The sequence below is a fragment of the Seriola lalandi genome, unplaced genomic scaffold (assembly GCF_002814215.2).
Source record: "Seriola lalandi dorsalis isolate HSWRI2012SDOR001 ecotype SW California unplaced genomic scaffold, Sedor1 jcf7180002054370, whole genome shotgun sequence".
Taxonomy (NCBI): Eukaryota; Metazoa; Chordata; class Actinopteri; order Carangiformes; family Carangidae; genus Seriola; species Seriola lalandi.
The window spans coordinates 354469-374675 of record NW_019524923.1 but is presented as its reverse complement, the minus strand read 5'-3'; the positions used below and the strand labels follow the sequence as shown (position 1 = coordinate 374675).

The window sequence follows — 20207 nt, the reverse complement described above, 5'->3', positions numbered from 1 at the left end:
CCTTTGTGTGAACATTAGATTTTTATTTTTGCCTGTTTATCTTACTCGTTTACAGTATTTAGAGTGGGCGTGTTTTTTTTTTCGTTACTGTTCTTGAGTAGCCATGAGAAAACAGCAGTGAGACAAAACACAAGAGGAGTTGTGACCTTCTGTAAACACATCTGTGTGTTTGATAGAGAGAGATAGAGAGTGTGTCGACGGGGGAGGGATTCCCCCCCGCTGAGGCCATGTCCACACTAATGTGGATAAGTTTTAAAAATGTCACCATCTTTTCTTTTCTTTGACCTTCAATCCACAGTGAGCTGAAGTTTTCACCTTTGAAAAAATATCTAATGAAAACACACATGGACTGATTAGTGTAGGAAAAAGAGACCACTGAATCATTAGGTGATGAAGTAACTAGGTTCAAAGAGACTTTGGCAGCTGATGCAGCTGGATTGAAAGTTTCTGAGGAAGGAATAAAAACTTTTAAAAAAAGCAAAATAAATGTTCAGTATATCGTTGCCAAGCAGAAAACAGTCATGTATTGTGTCTTGTCACTTCTAAATCTGCATTTTTCAATTTTCCATTTGTGCATAATTATCTTGATCACAGGGAAACCTAGGCACATGACAGCAACATTAAATTGATGGACATACTGTATTAATTTAACCATGTTAGCCTACAGTCTGAGCCCTGTGCAGGCTCTTTAAATCACACACTCTGTGCTGTGATTCGAAGCATATAATTATTTCTGCTGTGTGTGCTTTTCCTTTTCAATCCAGTAAGTTTACAAAACATCTCATAACTAGCAATCAGATTAATCCACACTCGAGCTTCTCGCTTAAGGGTTTGAGAAAGATGGGTGTGTTTCTGATGACTGTGCCTCTTTGAAACACATACACAGCGCAGTAAACAATGAGCCAACCATCAATGGATCACACTTAAAATCGTTCAATTATTCATTGAGTTGCTTTCTTTTCAAGATCGTTATCACTCTCTTGTGTTAAATGTGAGCGCCAGTTATCTAAGTTTAGCATAAAAACTAGCAGGTAGAAATGATTAGCCTGGCTCTTGGCAATGCTCACAAAAATGGCTATCAGCACCTCTAAGACTCACTAATGAACACACTGTATCTCGTTTATGGTTTGTGTTCTAACAATTTCTCAATGAACAACAGTTAATCTGCCCAGGCCAAGATTTCATTAAGTCACTGCATCTGGCTGTTGTTAGCCAAGAAATATCGACAGCACATAACTCCCAGTATCATTTATACATTTGAGTTTGTGTGCAGATTAAACACACAAGATACGGGCTAACGTGTCACTTTGTGAGCTTTAGAGGTGCTGATAGACGTATATTTGAACGTTGGAGAGAGCCAAGCTAATCCTCTCCTTTTCCAGTCTGCAATGGTAAGATAAACGAATTACCTCCTGCCTCTAGCTCCTTACTTAACGCACCGACTTGAGAGCGCTATCAACGTTCTCATCAAACTTTTTAAAAGAAAGCAAATAAGCAAATTTTCCAAAGTGTGTTAAACTATTCCTTCAAGAGCAGTTGTTTTCTGGAAATGAAGGTTGACAGTTTAAACGGAGAGTGAGCTTGAAACCACGGCCAAGCTACTCCTCACTCGCTCTTCCTATGAATTAATGCCATCAATCCACCTTAACAGCAGACAGTGAGCTAGAGGCACTCTACTGTTCATGTATTCCTGTATCACTAATTAAAATTTTAGCAATATAAATGGATTGTTCAGATAAATGTGTTTTGGTTTGTTAAGTGAGAGTCTGGCTAAAAGCTTTAGGGTCACTTGATTATTAAAGACACTGAAGATAGAACGCATTAACTGCACTGAGACTTTGTAAAACTACAATTAGAGTATTACAGTTGGACCGTTTGTTGTTTCATATTCAGTACAAAGCAAGTTATTTAAAATGAGACATATGGTTATTATTATGTCAGAATTGTTAGCATGTGAAATTACGCAGTCTGTGTGCACAGGATGAGAGACGACAATCTACAATCTACTCTTTTTTTCATGTCATTATAATCTCACTTGTAGCTCTGTTTTCTCTCAAGGTCTCTCTTTGTTTTCACTGACTTTGCTCAAAATAAACCTGCGGTGATGCCTGTAAGAGTTGGCGATTAGTTGGACTATGGAGTTTACCCACAAGCTAATGGTTATATTATTTTCTCTCACTGCTCCCCTCATAACATGCATGATTATTTTTGCATGTTGCTTATTGATTTTTGGGGAAGGTCATTCTTTGACCCTGGGGGTGTGTGTATTTTTAGTTTCTCCAGAGGTATGTGATATATCCAGGAAGCCCCCGCCAGCATCCCAGCCTCTCCCTGTGTGTTAAAAACGGTTGTGATCAGCAAATTGAGCAGACATGCCTTGTGTATGTGTCTGTTGGATGGATATGGTTCGGAAGGTGTCAACCACCCCTGCATTATAGAGAGGGAATTTGGGGGGTGGTTGAAAGCTTTGACAACCGCCAGGGGGGATGATGTCATGCGTGGGTCTCGGCTTGTAAGCCTGCATGTTTTCTGCACCGGTGAAAAGAAAAGCTCCAGAGGATACATCTGGAAGTTTCAGAGAGTGGAATCTGACACCGTTGAGCCGTTGAGCCGACATGGTCAGTCAATGAATGAAAGGACACATGAAGAGAGGAGCAGGGGGGTTGTTAGGATGGGTGGGAGATGATAAGAAGATGAATGGAAGGAGGAAGTAGTAGAGAGCTGCATAATGTTCTGGTGGGACAGGGGGATGGGAGGATGAATTAATAAATGGGTGGAGGAGAGGAAGCAGACTGAATGGTGTGTAGGGTTGAGGGAGCCATGAAATTTTGTAAAAAAGAAAAAAGATTCATGGTTCCCAGATGATGAATCTTAATGACTTTGATGATGCTCTGACTTTCCCTCTTGCACCACTGGCACGTCAAGTCTCAGGTCAGTCGTGTCAGCTCGACTTTTCTACTCATGAGGATCTTGTTCTTGCTGTTCTTTGTGATGGTGGCTGCGACCATGATTTGATGAGGATGAATCAGAATGTAACAAAAAAAAAAGCATTTCAAAATGATCAAATAATCATTTCTGTATGACTCTGAAAATGTTTCAAAGTAGCAAAACAAATCATAAATAATCATTTTCCCTGTTATTATTTCTACATTCCACTCCTGGTTGAAAACTATAACGATCCTGGCATCCTCCACCTGAATCAATTACTGGCCATTACTGGTAAAGTAGCTACCAGTGCGGCCACTTGAGGGTATTATACCTTGGACAATTATCATCAGAAATATTTTAATGGCTAACAGTGACATTCCCATCATCTTCAGCTGTAATGTTTAATGCTAAATAGCAAATTTTAGGATGCTAACACACTAAACTAAGATGTGGAACATTATCAATAGTACATCTGCTGAACATCTGCATATAAACATTATCATTATAGCCCAACAGATACTGGACTTTCAAGGCTGATGCTGATATTGATATTTGACAGTTTAAAAACTTAGATCAACTAATACTAATATTTTCAGCTCAAACGCACGGGCACGCCCAAGGTCAGTGTCAAACAGCCCACGCCAGACTTACAAGAAAAAAATATCCAAATTCATAGCAAATGATTCAGATTTCCACCAAAATTAAACAGCTTCTTCCCTGTCAAATGGCCCATCTCTCGAACAAGTTGGTGCTAATCCTGCTTACAAACAGACAGACAGACACTGATGATAGTGCATTCTTTGTTTTAGCTTGCCTTATAAAGCAAAATAAAGTGAAGTAAATAAAAGTCGAATGAATTTATCTTTCCTCGCTTCAGACATTACCACTAAAACTCAAAGGAATTCGGCCTTTTTGTTCTCTGCGTATGAAGATGCAAACACGCCCACATGCATGACCTCTTGTGTCCACTGCACACCCACATACTCTACATTCGCCAATAATAAAGCAGCGACTGAGCAGCAACCACATGAGAAAATGAAGTCAAAGTCCGCAGAGATGAAGCCTATCAGTTCAGCTCGTGATAACCATTCCTAGAGTATCTAGAGAGCAAAGTGTAGATACTGATGGAGCCTAAAACAAGAAGAACAGCCTGAAAAAGGCTGTTAGAGGAGAGTTATGGGAGAGCGAGAGGAAAAGGCAGTGGAGAAGAAAAGCAGATAAGGATAAATGAACAAAGGAGGAAATCTGGAAATATTTCAGTTTCATAACTTCTTCATGGCTCTAGGCTGCCCACGGCCATGCAAAAATATGAGGCTTCACTCCTTGCCAGCAGAGTCTATTGTTAAATGCCAGCACATGGTGAAGAAAAGCTCCAGGTCCCACCCAAAGCCCCTTTTGACCTTTTGAAGAGTCAAACACCAGTCAGTCATAAAAACATTAATTCATTCATTCTTTTACTCCAGCTGATGTATCATTGAGATTATCCCATCTCTGAGCTGCTGCAGATGTTTGCTTACTTTAATTTTAGGAGATTTGTTTTAATGGTCTGTCTTGGATCAGCTTTACAAGTGACACGTGCTTCTTAGCACAACTGATTAAGGTTGAGTTTCAGGGTTGCTTAATGACTTTGTTGCCCACAGGTGCTGATTTGTGTTAAGCTTTAAAGCTGATTATAGCTGGTTAGATATGTTACAGATGAGCAGGTGCGGGTCGGGTGTGTGTTTTTACTGTGGCTCAACGAGGCTTTGAAGCCTACAGGTGCTGACTTGGGGTCATTTTTATAGCTGGTTTGATGTCTCACAGGCCGACAGGTGCTAATCTGTGCCCTGGCTGTATCAGGCACATCTGACTTTTGCTACTTTTCTTGATGTGTTGCAGGATTGTTAAATGGAGTCGTTTGGGTTTTGATAACTGTGGCCGTGAGGGCAGCAGGGTTTTACTGTGGGTTAGTGTGTCTGACAAACTGCCAGGATCAATCAGGACCAGGAGGAGCTTGACTGAAAACAGACATGTTGTAGTCTTAAGGCTGTGGCATTTGAACCAATTTACATTAGACATTTCTGGTGAACAAAAAGATTTTTCTCACAATAAGCAATGACACACAGGAACTATATTGTATCTGCTAGTCCCCCTTTTGCCGCTGAAACAAGACTAACACAATGTTTACACAGGAGGTGACGCAGAGCGACAGCAGCAGCTTCACTCCTCAGTCTGTCTCTACACAGGATATGTTCAGGCACACTGTCAACTGTAGGTGTCTTGTGTTTTGGAAGCGCTCAGAGCCCAAGACACAATGACTGCTGCTACGTGCGTAAAACAGAAGAAAATAGACTCACAGCATAAAAATACGCTTTCGGTTGCATTTACAAGCGTATAGGACTGGACTGATTAAACTGAAGCCGATGACGACATGTCGTAAGGGGGTTTTGTTACCAAGGCCCACTAACAAACACTATTGTTGCTGATGTTTAGTTAGTTTGTGATAATTGGTTAAATAATTGATTACTCAGTTGACATAATAATTGTACCTTTTGACACTGGAAATGTAAACGCACTGGACTGTTGGTTGGAGAAAATCAGCATTTGAACACATCATCTTGGGATGAGCATTTTTTGCTGTTATCTAACTATGTGGTTAATTAAAAAATAATAATCAAAGGGTCAATCTACTGAAAACAATCTTAAGCTGCAGCCCTGTATCTGACTGTCTTACTGTCTCGTGCTGTACTTTTGTAATGTTAACAACATTGGGCGTGTACAGCCATGCTCACGGCTCTGTGAGGCTGTACGCAGGCACAGTGGTCCAATAGCTGTTGAGACATTTCAGTCTGGACCAAATTGGTGGGTCAACCAGCACAGATCCTTGCTTGTAGCTCACCATGTGTAACAGAGTACCACATGAACCCTCCAGACAATGATGGACAGCTTTATTTGCCAATTCCTCAGAGGCTTATGAGGCCATTTCCATCCACAAAGGACAAGCCCACTTATTGGTTTTCCAGGGCAGATGTTGGCCCAGCTCATAGCTGGTTACATAACTCACTGGTTTGGATTTGAGCAGAGCAGAGCCAAGAGACACCAAACACAGCGAAATGAGATGGGTATACACAATAGACGTGTGTGTCAGTAGACGAAGGGCGCTCCTGTATGATTTACAGCTCAGGCCAGCGTGACTGTGAAATGTACTTGAGCTCAGTCAGTGATAAATGGAAAAGGTCTGTTTGGCAGGAAGCCATCTTAAATCAGCTAAATTAGCTGTGTGTATCTATGTGAGTGTGAGTGTGAGTGTGAGTGTGAGTGTGTGTGTGTGTGTGTGTGTGTGTGTGTACCTGTGGATTTGAGGGGATGTCTATAATCAGGTTAATAGGAACAGGAAATGGAGCTTCTCTGAGAGATGGAGAGGGGGTAACAGAGGAAGTACAGAAACGAATGAGGGAGAAACAGAGGGGATAATATTTCTTGGCTGGGATTCCAGTATATGACTCTGCAGATCTGCTTCTCTCTCTCTTCCTCTCTGTCTTCCTCTCTTTGCATGACAGGAACGTTAAAAGTTGTAATCTTATATGAAATCTATGTGCTCATCATCTAAACATGACTGGATGATGACTGGCAGCAGTATGTTTTTCCAACTCCTCTGTTCGTTAGAAAGCAGTGAGAGGGGTCATAACAGACGTAATCACATATGATTCATGCATCTGAGCCTCCTTGAGTTAAGGACTAGGCCTCCACACATGCACAGATGTTTGCTTGTATTTGCTTTCTCTGTCTTTCTTCAACCAAGCTCTTCCTTTTAAGGTGCACAAGAGGATACAACACATATTCAGCAGTTCAGGAGTCGTAACAGAATACAGTCTGGACTGTTTAGTTATAATACATTTTAAAAATTATATCAAAAGAAGTTAACATTGATTGATTACATTTTCATTTTTAAAGATACATTGAGTCAAATAGTAAAAACATAATTAAACTGAAAAGTTAAAGAGAAGAAAGAGCAAATCAGAGATATAGATTGATTCTACATTTGCCATGTTGTACATTCTTTAAGTCCTTACAGTTTATTCAGTGGTATGCTGTTCTGCAAGAACATTTATACTACTTATCTTTTTTAACTTTATTTTATTTGTGTGAAATATTTGAATCTCTGGGAATGAACAACAGTCTAATTTATCTATTTTTATTTTATTATATAATAAGATGAATTTAGTACCACTCTGACGACAATGAAGATGCTTAGACAGTGATTGCAAATAAAACCAGTGCCAGGTTTCTTCTTGTTGGGTTTTTTTGCACCCCTGATGAATACAAGAAGAAAAAAGAAAGAGTGGTCAGCTGAGGCTGATGGGAATGTCGTTAGTTCTGCAGGTGCATCAGGCAGATTAAAATGTTGACCTGATGATGGTGCTGATGAAATATTAAGGGTTCGTCAAAGTTCACCAATTCATCCTAAAGGGTCACATTAATGTGTGCACCAAATTGCATGACAATCCATCCAATAGCTGTACGTGCCACTATAAAGCTCTATTGTGGCATTAGAGGAAAAATCAGGGAACACCAAAGTCAGTAGGTTCTTTCTCTGTGGACCACAAATGTCTGTACAAAATTTCATGGCGGTCCGTCTAATAGTCGTTGGAATATTTCATGTTTGGGCCGAAGTGGTGGACCAGCTGACCGAACAGCCAGCGTCAGTTTTTTTCCTTGGGCTAATGACTTCAGTCCAGACTAAATATGGTAGCTCTCTATTTTGTTTGGGTCGGACACATTAAACACAAAGCATCATCATCAAAAGAACAAATAGCTGCTTTTTATTTGTGTCTCCATGTATGTGGTCTGTGTCTACACGCTCGCTCTTTGTTGCAATCCCACTGTCCCTCTTCTCCTCTGCACTCCCTCACAAGTCCAGGAATTTAATAAATTACACTGAAAGAATTCCTTGGCACAGTAGATATAAAGAGTGTCATTGTGGTGCAGGCACAATGAGACATGGATGGATTTATATAGAACCTCTGTGATATACTCAGCTCAGTGACAGACGGACGCAGACTGTGCACAGAGCAGAGAAGAAGTCATTGTCCTGTAGGTCAGACTGGACTTCACAAAAGTGCTTCACATTAATGTTTGAAATTCCTCCAGTGTCCTCCAGAATGACTCATATGTGTGTGTGTGTGTGTGTGTGTGTGTGTGTGTGTGTGTGTGTGTGTGCGTGTGTGTGTGTGTGATTTGGTTCACACAGTTCATCCCTCATCTTGGTATACCATCTCTATAAACGGTATATTACTGAATATTTTTGATACCGTGAGATTTATATAAATATTGGGGCTATATTAACAAAATGGCCATTATTTATGAAGCTGTTCTATTATTAGATGTGTTTACTTTTCATTTCCGGGTTGCATCTTGAATAATTTCTAAATGTTTATTGAGAATGTTTGTTAAGCCTTACCTTCCTGTCATTAACATGGCTTTCCTATATGAGAAAATTAATACACAAGTGTCTTATTTCAGGGTTTGATTATTTATGCATCAGATTATTTCATCTAAACTCTCACTGGAGAGCAGTACCGGAGATTGAAGGGCCTCGATAAGCTTTGTTCTGTTTATTAAACAATAGCCTTTGGCATTCTGTCTAACCTTTCCTTTCCGTCCGTCCCTGCAGTGCTGCTGACACGTGTGCTGTCCTTCAACGTGGACCAGAAAAATGCTTTGTCATTCAGCGGTCCACTGGAGGACATGTTTGGCTACACTGTCCAACAGTTTGAGAACAGCGAGGGAAAATGGTGAGTGTCATTAGCTGTTGCCGTTCTGTGGAAATGAGGGTATCCAGAGACCAAACATTCATCATCTTTCCCCACTACAGCATTTCCTCCTCATCTCACAGATGCTAGTCGAAACACAAGCCCATTTCAGACATAAATGTGACGGCAATTTGTACCATTTCCATAAAACCGAATAACTGACATAAAAGTGAATGAGGTTAGATTCATGTAAAAGCAGCAGCAGCAGCACAAGCTTAAAAATGTGCAGAGAGAAATTAAATGCACATTTTATTCACTTTATAGCACTTTTATTCTCAAAGAAAATAAACTCTGTTGAACACTATGCATTTTAAATTATTATGGAAATTGTTCTCATGTGGGGTCAGTCTGTAGGAATATCATTTTTCCCTTGTGGTGAGGGGCAACAATTTAACCACAGTAAATTTAAGAGCAGCGCTTCCTCTCTGGAGAGAGAGTCTCTCACACTGAAAAATAATCTCAGTGATACAAATATTGTATTTAACAACCAAAACCTGAAGTTTATCCACAAATCTCTGTTCAAGATTGAAAACAAAACCAGGTGACAAATATCACACAAACACTGTGGCTTTTAAATGTCCTGTCATGTCTGAATAAACCTGTCAGGAACATTTGTGTAACACGTACCTACGATATGTCTGAATGACAAAACGGCATCACTCCAAGATACAGGATTAGCCAGCGATGTGTTTTGTATTCCACGTCTGAAAAGGACCATAGTGACACAAATATCTAATGTTAGTTCGCTCTGGTGTTTTGTGCAAATGTTTCAGATCAATCGCTAAAAAAGTTCCTGCTTGAGGATATTTAATTACACCAAGACAAGTACTCGGATCAGTTTAATTCAACTCCGCAACATTAACAAAGTCTACAAACCCTCTTTCACCTGTAAAACTAAGTGAGGGGGAGCGCACCAGATGCTGCTGTAATGGGGATCCTTGCCTTTATTACTCTAGCTGTTAAACATAAAATGCCCACCAGAGTATCCACATACCCAGCCTGTAAATACACTGAAACCAAGCATCCATGGCTCCTTGCTAAAACAGTCTGGGAACACATTTTTAAAACCTTGTTAAACGTTATTAGATTGTGGTAAATGGCTCTGTGTAACTACAGCTCTCCTTCAGTTACTCCAGTCTTTACAGTTTAACAGTTTGCTTCTCTCCAACCTGTTGTGGCACCACGTCTGGTTCTTTCCCACATGTCGGTACCTGATGCTGTTCTGCAGCGATGATCTTATCGAGCTCATGTGAGCTCAGTTACAGTAATTCACTCACTGCTAATCAGTTGAACCAGCTGAGGCTGAACCTCCACACTGTTCACTGGTAAACACTTTGGCTCTTTAGCATCACTAGATAGCACCATTTTGTTCCGGTTCAGAGAAAAGTGATAAGGGCCTGATTGAAGAAGTTGAACTTTGTAATGAACGTGGGCTGAAGCAGGCAGAGAGAAGAAGGAGGGCATCGGAGATCTGGAGGAGTGAAGGAGAACAGATAAAAGAAGAAAAAAAAATAGATAAAACACAGAATTATAGAGAAATCTCAGGGAAATAAGGAGGAAGGGCAATAAAATTAGAGATGATATGTAGCCCTCAGTGGGAGAATATTATAGAGGAAAAAGATAGCAGCCATGAGGTGATGTAACATGCAGGTTGCTGCTGACAGTTGACTGAGTGTGTTGTTCCACTCTCTGTCCTGCTTTAGATGACCAGGGCCCATTAGAGTCGAGGAATGTTAATAAGCCTGAATGTTTAAAGGAGGGCAGATGACTGACTCTTTTTAGCATCAGTTCACTGACAGACTGACACGGTGTTATGAAACTCACACATGGACATGGGCGTGTAACACAATATAGCACTGATCTGCAGACATCTGCAAGTTATCATGCAATAGTATGTAATGAGGAAATGAAGTGATAAGTACAGTAAGGGATTTTTTGATGTGAACTATTTCAATATTATTTCAATTTCATATTATAGCTCCAGGGTGATGATAATAATAATATGACAGTCACAGGTTCAGTTATAGCCAATTATAATAAGCTATACAGCTTTATCAGCCAATCTGAACCTGCTGTTTATGTTCAGTTCAACTATGTAAGTATAATTAAGGCAAACCTAAATTGTTGTAGTCACTTCCAACCTACTTAATTTCTGCAATAATATTTGAGTTGTGCTTGTTATCATGATCATTAAAGTGTGATGCTGCTCTTTGGTCTTACGCAGGATTTCTAATCAGCCAATCTCAACTGTTGTTTTAATTTTTCAGGGTTCTGATCGGATCACCGCTGTCGGGCCAGCCAGCAAGACGGACCGGAGACGTCTACAAATGTCCTGTTGGGACGGGGAACAACACATGTATCAAACTGGACCTGCCAAGTAAGAAGTGTGTGTGTGTGTGTGTTTGTGTGTGTGTGTGTGTGTGTGTGTGTGTGTGTGTGTGTGTGTGAGTGTGTGTGTGTGTGTGTGTGTGTGTGTGTGTGTCCAGGATGAAATTTATTCTGCTTTCTATAACAAAATAAAATATGAAAAGCTACTTAAACCTCTGTACTAGAAATTAGACCTTCAATTAGAAATTAAGATAGAATTTCATATTACGACTTATTTGTCGATTTAATTGATTAGTCATTTAACAAAAAAATTAATCAGCAATTATTTTGATTATTAAATATTTCTCATTTCCATTTCATCAGTCATGTCAAATGTCAAATATTAGCTGTTTCTAACTTCTCAGATATGAGTATTTTATGCTTTTCTTTGTAACACATGATCAAACTGAAATCTTTGGGTGTTGGACAGTTGGTCAAAAAAACAAGACATTTGAAGATGTCACCTTATGGGAAATTAAAACAGGTATTTTTTTAAACCATGCTTAGTTTCCTTGATAGAGACCTTATACCTATATGGTCTTATAACAGTCAATATAGCTGGTAAATATAGATAATATAGCATTTTCATCTATACTACAAAGAGCACTGGGCTTCTTTAGTAGTAGTTTTAATCCCTGAGTGGTTTGTTTGCAGGTATACCTTTTAGCATAGGGTCACAACAATGATGTAGCCTGAGAGGTAAAACCCAGGGTGAAAAAGTCTGCCGGTCATCTCCTTTATAGTTATTATAACACGCTTAACATCAACTGTATGTACAAATCCTGTGGATCTTAGCGCTGGTTGGTGTGTGTAATTGTACTGTGTTTTTAAGTCTACTGTAAGGGTCCGGGGAGGAAGTAAGGCCCATCAAAACGGGAAGACAGTAAATAAACAAGGTTTTAATGTTTCGTCCTTCCAATTATATCTTGATTAAACAGATAAACACAATTTAGCTCCCGGTCAACAGTCTCCAAAGTCTGTATTAGCGTTTGTCTGTGTGTTGACACAAGACGACTGAGAATTAGTGTTTGTATTAGATATGCACACGTGGATTCCCATCTCAGGGATTGATACTTTTCAACACAGCTGTTTACACCTCTGGATTATTATCAAGTAACAGGAGTCACGGTTCTGCTGCTGGTAAATTCCTGGCTTAAAGCGATGATGATGTACAGTAATGGCTGGAAATGATAACCCCCCCAACCCCCACCCCATCAGTGGAGTGTGCTATATTTGTTTTATCAGGCTAAAGCCTAAATTTCACAAACTCAAGTTTAGTCTGGAAAACGTCCATTGGGAATTGATTTGGACGGGCAGCCGGAGCCAGACCACTCAGCAAACAGCAGGGAGTGGTTTACATGATGACAACAACAGTTCAATGTATTTTGAATTTAAAGTGAAACTGGGTATGATTCAGACACCAATTTATTTTTGGATGTCTAAAGTGATATTTTATGAGCACTTCTGAGGAAAAACCAGGACAGCCGAGCAGGATGTCGATGTTCCACTGAAGGAAAAGGCTTGTCAATCATCTTAAAGTCTGATGCCTGCAGAGTCATTTCAATCTACGCCCACTGACAACGCCCTTGTCTCACACTGCCAGATCTGTCTCCAAACTCGGTTTGCACTATTCCAGCACAGTAGAGAGAGGTGCCAAACCATAATGAGTGAACTTGAATGTTTGTGGTTATTGTGTTGTAATTTTTAATCACAGTTCCGTCTGAGCCATAAAACTGAAAGGTGGTTGTGCCAGGACTATTATGTGTGATGAAATGCTGGAAACAGAGTGTGTTGTCTGCTAAACAATATTGTGTCCTGTTTACAGTCTGTTTGGAAAATTAAATCCAACCTCAGATTTGCAAATTCAGGCTGCAGTCTTACAAGCTGGAGAACTACTTAACTATGATGCATGTTTTCTAGGTTTATGTATTTATCTTGTGAGATTCACAAGACAACAAGTGTTATTTTCATGCATGCAGTTTGCGCAGTATTTAACTGACGAGCACGATCTTGATAAACTAGAATGTTGCATGTAACGCCCCTGTAAAAGAAAAACATCACAGTTCGTTTCTACTGCGTGGTAAAACACTGGTATACAGTATTTTAGTAGAAGCCACTTTACAAAGTGGTATTTGACCTGTTTCTCCCTTTGACTTGTGAGAGGTCATTCAAGACCAAGAGGGACTGTGTGATAAGTGTGATTTGTTCTGATAGTTATCTGGAGTCACAGTTCACTGAGGACAAAGACTGTATTCTCCTCTGCAGCTCCACAAAGCTGCTTTCAGTCCCACGTGGACGCATCATGAGGTGCAAGGTCTCGGTTTGTGTCACTCAACTTTTAAGATAATTAAGAAAGAAGTTTTTTTTAACCGACTTAGTTTCACTAGTTTATTGTGGTGTATGGCAGATTATTGTGCCTTAAATAAGAAGTGTGTTAGAATAATAGAAAGATTATTGTCATAAACAGCCCAAATGTGTTCTCTTCTTTTGTGGTTTCTAGTAAGCATCACGGCAGGAAATAGGAAGGATAGAAAGTTCCCATACAGAGAGGAATGAAAAAGGGCGCAACACTTCTAACTACTAACAGTTCTGTTTGTGGTGGTTTCCTGGTTTGAAGAAGAGCTCATACCAAAGTCATAACTGCTTGCTAATGAAAATCAGAAATGTTTTTTTTTTTTTTATCAAAGAGCCTCATTGTGAATGTGAATGAGTTTGAGAAATTATATGGATCCCTTAGGAAAAAAAAACGTGAGTCAGATTCGAGGCATTCTCAAGCTGAAGCAATGGTTAATCTAATTTTAGCCACATGTTGTGATTGCTTAATGACTCAATTCCTCTATTTCTTTTCTTCACCACAACTGGGATATTTATCAACAAAACATTTTGTTTTGTGCTCTATATCCTTTACTAATGGCCATAAGCTACACAACGAGGGACAGTATGGAAAAATCATGAAACAAACTAAATTTAACCACATGTCAGGGGTTATTACATCTTCTTGAGGTGGATGGAATTAAGGAAGGAGTTTAAGCGTCTCTTCCTGTGGGAAAATGAAGAAGAGGAATTTATCCAGCTGTTCTTCCTCTGTTCTTCTCTCTGTTTGTCTCACTCTGTTTATTCATCCCTTTTTCTTTTTTTTCAGAAAACACAACTTTTCCCAACGTAAATGAAGTCAAGGAGAACATGACCATGGGAACCACACTGGTGACGAATCCCAACGGAGGATTTCTGGTGAGGGGGAAATTGCCCTTTATAGTATATGAAAGTGCTCTACAGTACATTTTCCATACCAAAGACAAAAGGGGGACTGAACTTTGCATATTTTCTGCAAGAAACCGGGCGGCAAGTATATGTTCACGAAACAGTGAGTTTGACCCTTCATGTTTCCCAGTTAGGCTTCATGTCCTGGGAATGTAACAGGATACAGTAAATCAAGTGTATAAATGCAGAAATTTATGTAGGAGATGGTGAGGCCCATTAGGTTTTATGGGTATTAATAAAACTTTATTTATACATGATTATGACATTCACAGGGTGTGAAAATTACAGAAAAAATGGACAAATGGCAATAAATATATCTTTATGCAACTTATGTTGGATTGTGAGGGCAGATCCTATAGAGCTGCAGCTATAACTGAAGCCCCAACCCCAACACATAATGTGGTTAACATGAGTGTTAACGCAACTCTTCAACACTGTGCCTGTGTTTATGTTCTGTAATTCAACACCCATCAGAGTTAATGCAAAACATATGGCAATTCTGATTTCAGGTGACCCATATCAGATGTAAAATTGGTCTTTTAACAATACTTGTCAGCACAGTGTAATTACCATCCAGGTAATGTGTGTATTTGAAGCTTACCAAATGCTTTACATGTCTACTTTTTAGCCATGTCAGTTGGGATCTAGGGATAACAGTCTGTCTGTTGGTCGGTTGGTTCACCACTTTGTTCCAGACTGAAATAGCTCAACAAGTACTCAATAGATTGCCATGAATATTTGGTACAGACATTCGTGGTGACCACGAGGATGAATCCTAATAACATCTGTGACTTTTCACATAGGGGTGGCTGTCGCTCAGGAGGTAGAGCGAGTCGTCCACTAATCAGAAGATCGGTGGTTCGATCCCCGGCCTCTTCAGTCCACCGTCGTAGTGTCCTTGGTCTGATGTGCGTGTTATAGTGCTATATTAATGCAGTCCATTTACCATTCCATGTAGCCCCATCATCAGGTCCATCCCATCAACCTTATTTTCTCAGCTAAAATGTTAGCATGCTCACATTTGCGAAGTAGCAATAATAAGATGGTTAACATAGTAAAAATAGTGAATTTGTTATGTAGCATAGCCTACCTGCTATACATCAGCATTACATTAGCGTTGTCGTTGAGCGCATGCTAGCATGCTGATGCTAGCATTTAGATCAAAGCACTGCAACCTCACAGAGCTGCTAGCGTAGCTTGGTCTTGGTCTTGTTCTTGTACAACACCAGTATTCCTCCTAATGTGAGGAAAGCATTGAGTTTGTGGAGCATGCAGGGGAATGTGGGGAAGTGAGGCAGAAAGATTAATAGATGCTATTGAATTTTCCAGTTATTGTAGGTCATTTGAAAGCCCTACTCCCTTGCAGGCTCACTTTCTCTGCTTCTCTTTCCTCTTTTTCTCTCTGGAGAAGCTAAGTCTGGTGGTTTTTAATAGTCTCTGTGTAATCCTCAGTTTGAGTAGTTCTTTCCTCTGGGTTTCTCTCTTCAGTAGCCCTGAACCTCCTCTCACCCATGACCTCATACTAGTGGAAACCTAACCAGTAATAGCCCAACACAGTTTTACTGTCTCTAGCAACTAAAGTCTCAGTTTGTTGGTGTTTGTGTGTGTGTGTGTGTGTCCTGTCTCCACAGGCGTGTGGTCCTCAGTATGGCTACATGTGCGGCCAGCAGCAGTACATCACAGGAGTTTGTGCAAATGTCAGCTCTTCCTTCCAGATCATCAACTCTTTGGCACCGACCGTGCAAGGTACGCAGCCTGACAGAATAAGACACAGCAGATCTGAACTGGACATGACAGCATCTGCACAAATTGCCTGTCGGGAATAGGAGATTATAATCTACTCTTCAGAGTGGTACCACCCAAGACCCTGACATCAAACCTTCCTCACCCTCCCTAAACGAAGAGAGAGATTAGAGCATTCTTCTTAATGTAAACTTGTCTACGACCCCATCCCTCTCTGGCCCAGCCCTTCTGCTGAGTTGTATGCCCAAGTTAGGAGACAGTTTACTGGGCCTGCACTCTGTTTCCCAGGAAGGAAACAACGTAGAAAGAACCAGAGTAAACAGTCGTTTTCTCTTTCTGTTTCTCACATTCTTTCAGTATCACTTTCTCTGGCATTCCTTCAACAGAAACAAACACATATATCCACAGTCTGCTCATATAGTGCTGCAAAAAGACATTAATGTACTGTATTTACTGGGTTTAACTGATTAATTGAGTATGAGGCCAGGTGGTAGAATGGGAACAGGTACAAAGCTTGAAATAGTAAAAGAATAAGATGGTAAATGAAAGTCAAGACGTAACGATGAGTTTTAGGTTTGGAATCAGATGTCGGCAGGGAGGTTGTTCCAGAGGAAGGGGAAAAATCTCTGCAGTCTGCTGACTTCTTTTGAACTGTGGGTACAGAAAGGAGGAGCCCTGTATTCTGGGAACGGCAGAGCTGGAATATAAGGTTTAAGGAGATCAGACAGGTATGAGGGGGCAAGCTCATTTAGAATTTGGTACGCCTTTAAAAGCACCTTAAAGTCTGATCTGAGATGGAGAGGGAGCCAGTGAATGGAAGCTAAAATTAGATTAATGTGGTGACATTTTCTGGATTTAGTTAAAATTCTCACCACAGCAGTCTGAACCTATTTAAGACTTTTAGTACGAGCACGTGGCAGGCCAGAAATAAAACAATACCACTATTAAAATATCTATTTGTTGTTCTGTTTCAGTAATTCTTAAAAGGCTTTCAGTGCCTAGAATTATACATTAATTCACAAGAAAACAAAACAAAGATTCGAGTAAAAGTGTACATAACATAATTTCAGAACCGCTGCCCTACGTTATTACATTTCAATTTGAAGCTTGTGTTGTGTAGTGTTGTGTAGTGTAGTGTGCCTGCTGTGGACACAAGTGAACAGGAAGAGGTCTGAATGTGCTACATAATCAAATTTCTCTCTTAGGAGTGAAATCTGTGTTTTTAATGCATTTATTAAGACCAGCATCCAGATTTGGAAAAGATATACAACATATAAAACATGTAATGTTTTGTAAACAGAAGGCCAATCTCACCTCACAGTACACCTGTAATTGCATACAGAGAAATCGAAAACCAAACTAATCCTCTAACCAACTATAATTTCTGGCATTGGTCCAGGTTGTGGGAAGGAGCTGGACATTGTGATGGTTCTGGATGGATCTAACAGTATCTTTCCCTGGAGCAGTATCATCGATTTCCTGCAACGCCTCATCGGGAAAATTGACATTGGACCTAAACTCTCACAGGTCAGTGTTAATTCCTGCTGGAAATGACTGTTTTTGTCTTAAACATAGGGGGCTATGCAATGTTAAACATCAGGTGGATAAATAGATGGATTATATAACATTACACTGAAAAATCATGAATGAAGGAATATATTATTTGCTGCCAACTCAGTTTTTCATATTATATTATATTGAATGACATAAGTACTCTCCATTATGGAATTTTCCACATGGTGCCAACAGTAAGAATAAGTGTAAGATGCCCTTCATAACGCAGACTTGATGAACTGAAGACTTTAAAGTCTTTAAAGTAATTTTAGCCTCTTACTAAGTTATACCTTGAGTTTATTTCTGTCCGCTCTGCACATGGGTGGTTAGTTTTTATTATGGTTACACTGATCTGGCCTGGAGCTAGTGGAGTTTTCCAGAGGGAAACACTGGAAAGTCTTCTCTCTGTGCAGCCCAGCGGTTGTAAGTCACATCTTCCATCGCTGCTGAAGTCCTCTGCCTGCTGTATAAAGAAAATTGTGTCATATAAACCCCACCAGACCCAACCACATCCTCTGCAGACTGTCTGGGAGGGGACAGCAGAGGAGACAAGAACATGGAAACAGAGAAAAGAAAAAATAAATTTAATGTAGGAAAACGTTTACAAGAAAAATGTGCGTGTTTGTGTTTGTGTGCGTTTTCCAGGTGGGAATAGTGTCCTACGGTGAGACTGTGACGCACCGGGTCAACCTGAGCCAGTTTGACAACACTCGTGATCTGCTGAAATTTGTCAAAGACCTTCCTCAGCAGACCGGCTTCAAGACCATGACTTTCCTCGGCATTGACACTGCCAGGTACTCAACATTAACCCGTCCAGCTCATCCGGGCCAGCCTGGCAACGCTGAGGCCAAAGTTTTCAATTAAGTCATAACTGTTCTGGAAAGAAATGGGATGGTGTCATTTCTGTTAGGCTGGAAAATAGACTCAGAAAGGCTTCTTATCTTAGACATCAACATGAAGCCCTCCTATTGGTCAAACACATTGATTACTGGGACGTCATTGGTCAAAATTCTCCTCAACTACCCAGCAGAAGCTCCCTCATTGGTCCAACATGCATCTGGTCAGGCATAGTGTATGTTTTACTAAGTTAAACTTCATAGTGAAAGATGAGCTTAAATTGGAACGCCACATATTTTACACACCAAAAGTATTAGTGAGCACTACGACATATGTGAGAAAAGTTTATGGGAGCTGCCTAATATACATAATCATCTGTCGTCATTTGGCTTAGATATTTTAGTTATCTTAAAACAAATGGCATGTTAATGCTAAGGACCCAGTTTCATCAGGTGCTCCTTAAGTTGTGTTGTTTTAGCTAAATTTTGAAAATTTCTACCAATCAGGAAAGAGGCCTTCATGCCTGAACGTGGTGCACGACCCGGCGTGAAGAAAGTCATGGTGATTGTGACTGACGGAGAGTCACATGACTTCCATAATCTAGACAAAGTCATCAAAGACTGTAACGATGATGGCATCGAGAGGTTTGGCATTGCAGTGAGTACAAACCACCTTTGTTCATTAACATGTTTGTTCTGTGTCTTCTTAATGTAAGGTTAAATTCTGGGTTGCCAGTTATGCAACTGTTCAGTAAATCCAGCAAAAGCTTTTTTGTTATTCCTGAGAAGGCTAGCTGGAGTATGCAGATTATTGAAATCATAGTGTTACAAAGCCATTTTACTGACAGAAAATACTGAATGATTTCAGTCAAAGCCCGTAAATCGGTTACACTTAGTCAAGTATATTATTCTAACAAGTGACAGCACATCAGTTAAATCAAGGGAAGGTGAAATGAACAACTTCTTTAACCATAATCATTTGAAACATCTGGTTACTCGCTCTGTGACTCAGTCATGCTTATAGCCGCTGATGTTGTTAAGCTAGTTGATTGTGTTTCCAGGTTTTGGGAGACTACAATCGTCAGAACAAAATGCCAGAAGATGTGCAAAAGTTTATCAAGGAGATTGAGTCCATCTCCAGTAAGCCGCTCAAAGATCACTTCTTCAACGTGTCTGACGAGGTGGCGTTGTTGACCATTGTTGACGCTCTGGGAAATAAGATTTTTGCCTTGGAAGGTATTCCTGAAAACACATGCATGCTCGCAAAATCTTAAGCTCCCTTGATCCTCACCACCTTTAAAGAATTAGTTCAACATTTTGGAAATACTCTTATTTGCTTTCTTGCAGATGAGAACACTGACACCAGGTCAATGTCTGTGAGGCAGATATGAAGGTACAACCATTAGGCAGTTATCTTAGCAAACTTCTGTTTACCAAGAAGTAGCTGCTGCACAAAACTCCCCACAAAATCACTTCTGTGTCTGTGCGGATTAAACAAATGAGATGCGTGTATAATGTGTCAATTAGTGAGCATTAAAAGTGCCGGTAGACGGAGGCTGAGCTAACAGGCTGCTGGCTTTAGAATCATAGTTACTGTAGGAACATGACAGAGGTATCAGTCTAGCAATCTGCAAGAAAGGGTTATGGATCAGCGTATTTTCCAAAAATGTTGCACTGTTCCTTTAAAGAGAACATGATTTTAATACTCTCATCTTGTGTGGTTTAT

The 20207-nt window shown here is 40.1% G+C and overlaps 1 protein-coding gene across 1 annotated transcript in view; it reads left to right on the top strand.

Annotated features, from left to right (window-relative positions):
* The window catches only part of itga1 (integrin, alpha 1), a 47854-nt gene that overhangs the window by 11793 nt on the left and 15854 nt on the right, over positions 1-20207 (top strand). Inside the window, exons 2-9 of the mRNA XM_023408654.2 lie at positions 8582-8702; positions 10988-11097; positions 14230-14318; positions 15980-16094; positions 17491-17618; positions 18291-18439; positions 18989-19139; positions 19543-19717. Coding sequence (XP_023264422.1) covers positions 8582-8702; positions 10988-11097; positions 14230-14318; positions 15980-16094; positions 17491-17618; positions 18291-18439; positions 18989-19139; positions 19543-19717 — 1038 coding nt within the window. The remainder of the gene's footprint in view (positions 1-8581; positions 8703-10987; positions 11098-14229; positions 14319-15979; positions 16095-17490; positions 17619-18290; positions 18440-18988; positions 19140-19542; positions 19718-20207) is intronic.